The 11,008-nt window shown below is 38.1% G+C and overlaps 1 protein-coding gene across 1 annotated transcript; it reads left to right on the top strand.

Annotated features, from left to right (window-relative positions):
- The first annotated feature begins 931 nt into the window (after positions 1-931).
- LOC136235103 (uncharacterized) lies at positions 932-5,878 on the top strand. Its single transcript, XM_066024619.1, has 3 exons — positions 932-1,179; positions 4,860-5,062; positions 5,153-5,878. The coding sequence occupies exons 1-3, from the start codon at positions 1,078-1,080 to the stop codon at positions 5,406-5,408; spliced, it is 561 nt and encodes a 186-aa protein (XP_065880691.1). The 5' UTR covers positions 932-1,077; the 3' UTR covers positions 5,409-5,878.
- Positions 5,879-11,008: the final 5,130 nt, after the last annotated feature.

Genomic DNA, 11,008 nt, shown 5'->3' with positions numbered 1-11,008 from the left:
TTGTTAGGAGTTTATTGTGGCAATCTTGTTGTAAATTTTTGATAATATTATGATTTTAATGCTAGAATCCGTTGTTATTTGGCATTTTTTGTTATATACCACTTAGCGAATTTTGTTCAAAACACATTCAGATTTCACATATGCTAATTAAAATCATCAACTAAACCAAATATTAGTTTCGCAGGCTTCACATATGCTGGAAACTGCGAAGTCAGATGGGAGGGAGATAGCCGCGCTATAAATATTGAGGGTATTATGGAAAAATCACATAAAACAATCTAGATATATAGTAGGTTGAGTAAATGGATTACGTATGTAAATGGATCTCCCATTTAATTCAGTTTTGTAATTTTTCATATTTAATTTAATCTCTTCTAGTAGTTTAGCGAGGTTCAATTTCTGTTCAAACTCCATTTCTACCTATCAAATTTCTGTTCAAACTCCATTTCTACCTATCAAATTCCTAACTTTTATTATTATTCTAAAATGCACAAACAATTTAAAGTTAGTAAAAATGGTGGGCATTGGCCAAATTCTAAAAATTTTACTTATTTAGACTTCATGCTAAATTTACGGAAAAATGCAAGCACTCTTTCTGGAACATTCCTCCAAATCTTCAATTCAATTTCCTCATGCGGGAATCCGATGGATGTGCACTCAATTTCCTCTCATACGCCCTCCCTCTTTTCACCATTCGATTTCCTTAAAAACTTTCCATCAAAATCAAGATGATCATAAAATATTCCGCCTGAACGCTCTCATTTACTGGCTCCATATCTTTACCCACAGATTAAAATTACGCGTGCTACTCACGTTCTATGTCTATTGGACCAGATGAGAGTTTGAAGACAAATTTGGGAAGGGAGCGTGGCATCTATCCGATTTAATTTTACTACTTTTTCACCACTCCACTGTGTACAAAGCGAGTCCTCGCTGTATTTACTTTTATTTTCCTACTTCTCAGTTAAGCTTCTCTCTACCAGAAGCAGAAGCAGCGAAGCAACAAACAAACAGTGCTTAAACACACACAAAACAATCTCCCTTTTCTCACATCTTTCTCTAGAGAAGAAGTTCCCAATGGGAGAAGGGAGAGGGTCGACTCTGGTCCACCTTCTTGTGGTGGTTCTCAGCCTCGTTGCCTTTGGATTCGCCATTGCCGCTGAGAGACGGAGAAGCGTCGTATGCTTTTCTAACACCCTTTTTCTTTTCTGTTTCTCCTTCTTAATTTGCTTTTACATTTTTAACATTAGATTGCGCCTTAATTTCTGTTTTAGTTCTTCTCTTAGCACTTGTTCCTGATGATTGTGTTATTTGAGGGTTTCTAAGATGGCTTAATTTAGAGATCTTTGATTTTAATCCTTAATTCATGTCTTCTTCTTCAGTATTTATTGCAACTGATGGGTTAACTTTGAGGTTTAAGAGTCTTTTGCCTGTCATAGAAGCGTTTGCTGCACATTGGTTTTGAATTAGAAAGTGTATTGATTTTGCATTACACACTAGATTGACTGTCCATGAGAAGGTGTGAGTATAGGGGTAAGATTCAGAAACTCTGATTAGATACGGAAATGTTGGCATTTTTTTCTTGTCCATAAATGTATTTGTGGCCAAGACATTGAGTTTTAACTTATTGATACAGGATGCCATGTGCAAGTAATGAATTTAGCTTAGTGGTACAAGAATCATTGACAGAGTTGTGTAGTATCACTGTTCAAAAACGAGACTATCTGAACCCCTTAGGGATTCTAAATCGAGAATCCGTCCTGATTTTTTCCAATTAATCCCTTTAGATGTTTTTTGGTTCAAAGGCGAGTTTAAGCCGTCTGTGCTCCGCTGAGGCTATCTGTGCTCCGTCCAGACCATCTAAGTGCCACCTAAGCAACAATGAATAAAAGCGTGTTTTTTTTTTTTTGCTTTATTATAATTAACTTTTAGATACTATCGCATGGTTATTCATGAATTGTGTTTATTATTTTCAGATATTTTGGTCTAATTGTATTCTTTACTTCTTTTCATCATATGATTTAAGACTTTAAGGAGATTGTTTCATTTTTTCAAAAAAAAAGTATATTGTTTCATAATTGTTGGTGAATTATATTTTATTTGTTTGAGTTGTTTCAATGATATTGTTGTTGAAATATTGGTATTTGCACATATATGTTATAAATATACGTCTTTTTCTATATTAAATAATTATATATTATTATTTTTAGATAGTATGATAAGGTACCAAGATTTGGAGAAGTAATAAGATACCATCAGAATCTAGGAAAAGTATCATAATCTCTTTGTATATGAACAAAAGCGATGTTCAAAATTGTGCCAACTATCGAGGAATCAAACTAATGAGTCACACTATGAAACTTTGGGAGCGAGTGATCAAACAAAGGCTAAGAAGGAGGGTGAAGATCTTGGAAAACCAATTTGGCTTTATGCCGGGAAGATCAACTATGGAGGTCATTCATCTAATGAGACAATTAATGGAGCACTATCAAAATAAGAAGAAAGATCTGCGTATGGTTTTCATTGACTTAGAGAATACATATGATAAGGTACCAAGGGAAGTACTTTGGTGAGTCTTAATAAGGAAAGACATTTCGCGGAAATATATTGACATCATAAAGGACATGTATGAGGGAGCATGCACAAGTGTACGTACCAGTGTTGGAAAGACTGAAGAGTTCCCTATTACGATTGGAGTGCATCAAGGTTCCACACTTAACTCATTTCTTTTTGCCGTTGTTATGGATGAATTAGCAAGTTCACTTCAAGACGGTATACCATGGTGCATGTTGTTTGCAGATGATATTGTGGTGGTCGATGAGATAAAAGAATGTGGGAGAGGAAGTTGGAATTATGGAAAGAAACTTTGGAATCTAGAGGCTTTGAGTTGAACCGAAGTAAGATGGAATATTTGGAGTGTAAGTTTAGCAACGACAGAAGTACGGAGGCAAGGACAATCACCCTGGATGGGAGGGTAGTCCAGGGCTCGGATTGCTTCCGTTATTTAGAGTCTATTATTCAAACGGGTGGAGAAGTGGATGGAGATGTTGCTCATAGGATTAAATCCGGTTGGTCGAAGTGGAAGAGTGCTACGGGTTTCCTTTGCGACTTTGGCACGCCTAATAGATTGAAGGGAACATTCTACCGCACTACAATTAGACTTGCATTGTTATATGGTACAGAATGTTGGGCAGTGAAACACTGTCACATTCATAAGATGTCGGTGGCGGAGTTGCGTATATTGCGATGGATGTGTAGTCATACGAGAAAGGATCGAGTGAGTAATGAAATAATTAGGACAAAAGTAGGGGTAGATCTATTGAGAATAAAATGAGGGAAAACCGACTAAGGTGGTTTGACCATGTAACAGCGCTTGATGCGCCGGTTAGAAGGATTGAAGAGTGGAAAATGGATGCAATGGTGAGGGGTAGGGGAAGGGAAAGGCGTAAGCAAACGTGGAAGAGGGTGATTGAGAGTGATATGAGTTTATTGGAGATTGAGATATGAGTTTATTGGAGATTGAGGAAAATATGATAGTGGATAGGACGGAGTGGAGGGAGAGAATTCATGTCGTTGATACGGCTTGATTTCATGGTTTCGTATGACGGTTCATGTTAGCTAGTCTCGAATCATTTCGGGACTAAGGCTTTATTGTTGTTATTTTTAGATAGTATAATATATATTTTAATTGAATTTATATAATAATTTATTGATTAACAAATAAAAAACATAAAAATACAAAACCGATTAGGTTTTGCAGTTCTAGGGTCGGAAACTTAATACATTTGTTCTTGAACTTTCAAAAGTTCATTCTTATACGATTACATTCAATAACCTCATATTCTTATCTAATTGCGTTTAATAACTCCATATTCTCTCGTGGGATTCTCGGTTGAACCATATCCAAAGAAATCTCGTATGAAAGAGATAACTCTTCTCTATCTAAACCAGAAGGAAATAATCCAAAAGTCAGAAACCTTAGTCTTATAATCTACAACCCTAGTTTAAAAATGATATAATACCCCTCAATGCACCACTAAGATAACTCGGGGCATTAGGGATAAAATGGTTACAAATAATCTAATGGCAAGCTAGTAAATAGGCTAAATGACAAAACAGTAAATAGGTAATCGCAAAATAGGAGAACTTACTGGCGAAATCAGTCCACACGCCGTGTGGATAAAATGACATGACATATGAGCTGAAGTTTTGATATTCCACATGACATGTTGAAAGGTCCACACGTCATGGGAATTAAATCAAAAAGATCAGGAGCTCCAGTATCCAGTCACACACCGTGTGACTACCCTTGCCCTGTTTATTTATTGATGCTCTTGGCTCACACGAAGTATTTCTGTTCTCATACGCCATGTGAGCTCAGTTTTAAGGGGATTCTCGGCTTCTTTTACATTTATGCCCTCACCAATTTTATTTGCTTTGGTGATTTTGTATCATGAAGCTGCTTAATTTTGTTTTTGCAAAGGGCACTTTCGATGATCACTTTTCCTTGTCTTGATGAAGCCAAAATAATGTTTTGGCAAGGTCTGAAAGTGGATGCGTGGTAATCAAACAAGGGATTGAATTTGTGGGAGTTTTGCCATGAAGTAGTAGAACTAGTGGCATAATGGTATTAGGTTTTGAGAATACAAAGAATTAAAGTGTGGGAGGGGTAGTTTCACACTCTTACTTGGTTGTTGTATAATATCTATTGGAGGGAAGATCTCTAAAACATTCAACACAGCTTCATTTTACATTCTATTCTCGGTTTGCTATCTGGCATTTCATTTCAAATTAGACACGTGATGATGCTTTTTTTCGTTTGTGAATATTATATGGTTTGATTAATTATTTTGTGATAGGGGCATACTGAGAAAGATGCAACAAATGCTACATATTGTGTGTACAACTCTGATGTAGCAACTGGTTATGGAGTTGGTGCATTTCTGTTTCTCCTTTCAAGTGAATCATTATTGATGGGTGTGACAAAGTGCATGTGTTTTGGAAGACCATTAGCCCCCGGTGGAAATCGAGCTTGGTCTATCATCTATTTTATCTCATCATGGTGAGAATTCATAATATCCAATACAAAAAAAATCTCATCAGGCTATATTCCTATCTGATCCAGATCTTTTATCTTGTTGTGAATGTGCAGGGTGACTTTTCTGGTAGCAGAAGCATGTCTACTTGCTGGAGCCACAAAAAATGCATATCACACAAAGTATGCTCAAAATTTCTCATGCGAATCATTGAGGAAAGGTATTTTTGTTGCTGGAGCAGTGTTTGTGGTGGCTACAATGGTTCTTAATGTATACTACTACATGTATTTCTCCAAGGCTACTGCACCTCAGGCACCACCCCACAAGGTTAACCGCACTAGTTCGAATGTTGGAATGTCTGGCTTCGCATAGAAATTTATCAATGGCGTCAACCCGGATACCTAAGTTTTGCTTGCTCATTGTATTATACTAACTCATCCCATGATTTAATTTAGTGATACATAGTGCATTGTTTATTATAAATGCAACTAATCTTTCTCAACATTAAAAATCAGAATGCTACTGATTACTAAAAATTGAGCATCTAGAACAAGTATCAGAAGAAGAAATCGAAAACATAGGACAACAATCTGTACTAGTCAAGTTGAAGAATTTTGAAGCCCACTTGGTAAATGTCAAGCATGTCCTTGGGATGGACTAATTATGGGTGCAAACGGTGGTGTTGGAGCTGTAAACAGTTGTAATGTGAAATAAATACTGAATTCTAGGTTGTTGACGCATCAAAATCAATTAGGAAATTCAAAATGGCCCATGGACCCATCCAAATTGTATTGTATACAAGAGAGAGAGAGAGAGAGAGAGAGAGAGAGAGAGAGAGAGAGAGAGGATGGGTACTTGGGGAAGGCAAGTCCGGTTACCTCTGTTTGAAGCAAAATGGCTTTCTTTCCTTCTCGAAATGGTAATAAGTTTCAACAGCCTGTCACAAGGACTAAAACCAAAACAGCAACACTCATTCTTATGAATTGGAATCTTTTGAAATTTGGGTTTCAACTTGATATTTCATGTTATAATTTTAATTAATTAATAATTGAGATTTAATTTTTTTGTTTAAGAAAAGTAGATTGCTAATAACCGTCCCCTAATTACTTATCACCGTCACCATTTTGACGTTTTTACCCTTGTCATTTTTTTCTACCAAAACTTCTCATTCTCTCTCTAATCTGTTCCAAAATCATAAACTCCAACGACAATCATGGTGAGAAATCACGCCAAAGGAAAAAGACTGATGTTCGGAAAGGTACGTTTTTTTGCTAAATTTTCATCGAAAACACAAATTCCATCTCCGGATTTGGAGACGGAACTCGTTCATTTGTCTCTTAGGTGGATCAACTTTCCGCCTTCCCTTTGGGCAGGCGAGCAGGCCGGAAGTTTATCTGCTCTCCTTACGGGGAGGCCAAAATTGAACTTTTCTTCTATATTTTGGCCGGCCTCCCTTTAGGTGGGTCCGAAATTGGAAAAAGAAAATCTATAACGAGTTACCAAAGCGTTTGATTGTTATTTTGACGTTAAATTTGTATTTATCTATCATTAATTGACGTAAGTATTGAAATTGATAGTAAATAAGAACGTAACTCATTTAGACAAAATAGTAATAGGATTAGAGTAAATAATAACGGAAATGCTTAGGGTTTAGGAACGGATTTCAATTAGTGTAAATCACAACTGACGTTATTCGATTGGTTTGTCATTTTTCTGACTTCTGACGTTGGAGGTAGTTCCGATACCTGACGTGGTGTCACTGCCTCTGTTCGGAGGAGCCGAGACGCAGAGGGGCTAATGACGGGCGCACAGAGGGCGCACGAGGCAGAGCGTCAACACATTAGAGCTGCCGAGGCGGATGATGTCACCATGGATGTAGATGGCTCAGATCATCTCGCAGTCGATAGGATCCCACTTCGTCAGGTGACGAAGGGGAGAGGCGGCCATTTTTGTAACACCCCTTTTTATAAAACCATCAATTTCTTGAACTGTAATAAATTCCATTTAATATACTAACAAAATCATTTACAAATGCATTCCAATAGGTTTAAATAAATGAATCCAAACGTTTAAAATTTACTAAAAGTACAGACAAGCTAGACTATTAGTGATATGAACCTAATAATGACGAATCTACATACTGGCCGATCCATACAAGCATCGCTAAGCATTTAATGACATTAACCTGAAAAGAAAGTTGGTGGAGAGTGGGGTAAGCTTGGGACTCAGTAAGCTAGCTAACTATGTACATAGCACAACTACACACGCATACAATTCAATTTACATGCATTTAATATTTATTAGTTATCAAGCAAAATATTCAATAATTAATATTATTATTAATTTATTCAAAGGCCATGCTTACTCTAGTCTAGTAATACCCAATGGTTGCTTGGCCAATAAAATCATATCATGGGATACCTTGTCGTAACAAATACTCGGTATCCCGTCTTCTAGGTACCATATCGTAACAAATATCCGGTACCTTAACACCATATCGTAACAAATACCCGGTGTTTATATTTCACGTGATCACAATATTTCTTTTTCTCATTTCAATTGCAACCATTGAATATACTATCCTAGTTTAAGCTTTTATTCTCATATCTCTGACGTTTTCTAGAATCCAATTTACGTTTACTATATATATATATATTTCTCATTTTCATGCCATCATCGTCAATGTCATCCTCAAATATTTTCCTACCAACATGATCATCATTAACATATCGTATAGACATGTCAAACACATAGATCAAACCAATTACACAATTTATATCAATTAGTCAGTATAACAATAATCACACAATCAGAGTTACCATATATTTAATTAACTACTCACATTCAGTACAAACATATCAATCAATTACAATAAACATACAAACAAGCAAATAAAGAGTTACGTATATAATTAACCACTTACCTCAATTCCGAAAAATAACACTAAATTGACAAGCCACGATGATCTGATCTATCTTGAATTGATACATGCTTCCCTATCTAAAACAATGAATCTTTTTTTTTTCCAGGATATCAATATGGTTTGCAGCTCTCTTTCTCCCCAAAAATAAGAGTTCACAAAATATAATATATATATGTAGGGAAGAGGAGTTTACCCTAATAAAAATTTGATTTAAAAGAATTCATTTTTTTTAATGATAACTATATATAATTGTTCTAATCTATTAGAACACAACCACTTCTACTTAGACACGTAAAAGAGATAATTAGTAATATATCAATACTAATTTATTATTCTTTAAAAAAACTAGTACTAACTTATCACAAATATTTAGTATGAAATTTTCTTTCAAATATAAATTGTAACACCCTGGTCCAATACCATGTAGATATTGTCCGCTCTGGCCCAATTCCAACACATTGGGACTCATGGCTTTAAAACGCGTATGCATCTATTGGATTCACATCTTACTAATAAGCACCAATCACTCCCTCTCCATTTCCGATGTGGGATTCAGTTCATTCCTGCCCCCATCGCCATCCCTTAGAGCCGCTCCTTGCTCAAGTCTTTTTACCACGGTGCCACCCACTCCGGACCGGGTCGTTACAGACCCACCAGCTTCCGCCTGGTTCATCCCCGAACCACACATCGTACGTGGAGAGTCGGCTCTGATATCAATTGTAACACCCTGGTCCAATACCATGTAGATATTGTAAGCTCTGGCCCAATTCCAACACATTGGGCCTCACGGCTTTCAAACGCGTCTGCATGTATTAGATTCACATCTTACTAATAAACCCCAATCACTCTCTCTCCAGTTCCGATGTGGGATTCAGTTCATTCCTTCCCCCATCGCCATCCCTTAGGGCCGCTCCTTGCTCAGGCCTTCTTACCCCGGCACCACCCACTCCGGACCGGGTTGTTACAGGATTGTAACACCCTGGTCCAATACCATATAGATATTGTCCGCTCTGGCCCAAATCCAACACCTTGGGCCTTACGGCTTTAAAACGCGTCTACATGTATTGGATTCTCATCTTACTAATAAGCCCCAATCACTCCCTCTCCATTTCCGATGTGGGATTCAGTTCATTCCTTCCCCCATCGCCATCCCTTAGGGCCGCTCCTTGCTCAGGCCTTCTACCCCCGTCGCCACCCACTCCGGACCGGGTCGTTACAGTCGTCATCCGGTAAATAATTTACATTCTTGTTTTATTTTGTTATTAGTTTACTTTAGTTATTATTATAACATTGCAATCGTTTAAATGTTATATGTGTAATATAATTTCGGGGAGATCAAACGCTCTAGGGATGCTGCAAGCGAGGATTGGATCGTGACGGAGCAGGTCCTCGATCGTCCTGTTGATGGTATCATGATTCCCAGCTTCTTGGGACACGTTGCTAATGGTATAAGGAGAGGCCGACTGAGTAGCCACCTCACGTGCCACACTAGATCGTCATTTTACAGGAGACTGATCACCTGGTGCAGTGACTCCAGTCGAGAGGTCCAGCAGCTTATACATGCATCTCACTTATCACACCTCCTAGCGATCATGTATCCCCACATTGATATGCCCCCTATATCTACTTTTGTGGAGCGTTGGCAGCCAGACACATCATCATTTCATATGCTCTTCGATAAGGTGACCATTATGTTGCATGTCGTGTGGCAGATTCTTCGTATTCTAGTAGTGGGGCGAATGGTGACTACTAACGAGGGATCGTATGAGCTTCAGACCTCGTGCATGGAGCTGTTTGGGGTCACTAGGGAGGAGCTGCTAACGAGACACTATAGAGGTGGTGGATTATATGCCAGTTCCGTCATGGGGATATGTCTCGGAAACCGAATTGTTGAGACTGAGGCGATCAGGTGGATGTGGTTGATGTTCGGTTCCACCTTATTTGTAGACAAGAGTGGTGACCGGATCCAACTTTCATGCTTGCGGGAGGTGCAGGGTGGGTTAGAGGACATGACTGGATACTCATGGGGTTCAGCTACACTAGCATACCCATACCGTCAGCTAGGTATTGCAAGTAGAGGAGATTATGGGATGTCTGGCTCTTCTTTAGGCATGGATATATGAGTACTTCCCACGTTTTAGAGTTCAGCGAGAGGGAGTGCCAGTGGGTAGGACGTACCTCGACCTCGTATGTGGACATTAGGGCCACAGGAGAAGTCAGATGATCGTCTGAGATCATTTCGCTTTTGTATTGATAGATTGACTGCGGGAGAGGTAAAATTTTCATTGAATTATAGCATAAATGTTTTTAAACTATATTCATTTACTTTTATATTAATTTACTTATATACATGTGAATGTGATATGGATGCCTTACGATCTGGGTATCGTATTTGTCACTCTGAGGACTGCATATACGGGATGTGATGGAGTCGTACATGCCTAGTCGATGCCTCTGTCAGTTGGGATTTGTCCAGTCCGTTCCCCATGTCGATTATCAAACCCTCGAAGGTCGTACATGCCTAGGATAACTCTCGGTATCATATAGAGCATCCATACGTGGTTGCCGATGATAGTTGGCAATTATTCCCTGAGTCGTGTTCGCTCATGTTAGCTCAGTACACCCCTGCTCGGTCTCCGACAACTTGTGATGATTCTTACATGATCTGGTACACTCGCTATTCACATCCATATCCCATGAATGAGATTCACGCACCCCTACCGATCGTTCTTACTCGTTCCAACATTGAGATTGTAAGTGATTTTGATTTTGGTTATATGCGTCCACAAATATGTTTGTAAATTAATAACAATCACAAATTGAACTTAACTGTTTTCTTTTTTGTTTTTGCAGTGGGTTAGTTGTATCACTAACTTATGCCAAAATATGGTGGACGTGATTAAAGAGTATGATGAGGAGCGTTCGGTGGATTGAGCGGAACAGTTGTCATATGTTATGAATGATTGGCATTTGGCCAAATGAGTCGGGACTGTATTTTGAATAATTTAATTTTTATTATGTATGGATTATATTGTACATTTTGAGTTTT

This window comes from Euphorbia lathyris, chromosome 1 (assembly GCF_963576675.1).
Source record: "Euphorbia lathyris chromosome 1, ddEupLath1.1, whole genome shotgun sequence".
Lineage (NCBI taxonomy): Eukaryota > Viridiplantae > Streptophyta > Magnoliopsida > Malpighiales > Euphorbiaceae > Euphorbia > Euphorbia lathyris.
This window is presented reverse-complemented; position numbering and strand designations above follow the sequence as displayed.

Bases quoted from the DNA above. Each gene is read 5' to 3' on its own strand.
- LOC136235103 (XM_066024619.1), top strand. From the start codon at position 1,078: ATGGGAGAAGGGAGAGGGTCGACTCTGGTCCACCTTCTTGTGGTGGTT. The intron at 1,180-4,859 runs GTATGCTTTTCT...ATTTTGTGATAG, and splicing joins CTGAGAGACGGAGAAGCGTC to GGGCATACTGAGAAAGATGC. The intron at 5,063-5,152 runs GTGAGAATTCAT...GTGAATGTGCAG, and splicing joins ATCTATTTTATCTCATCATG to GGTGACTTTTCTGGTAGCAG.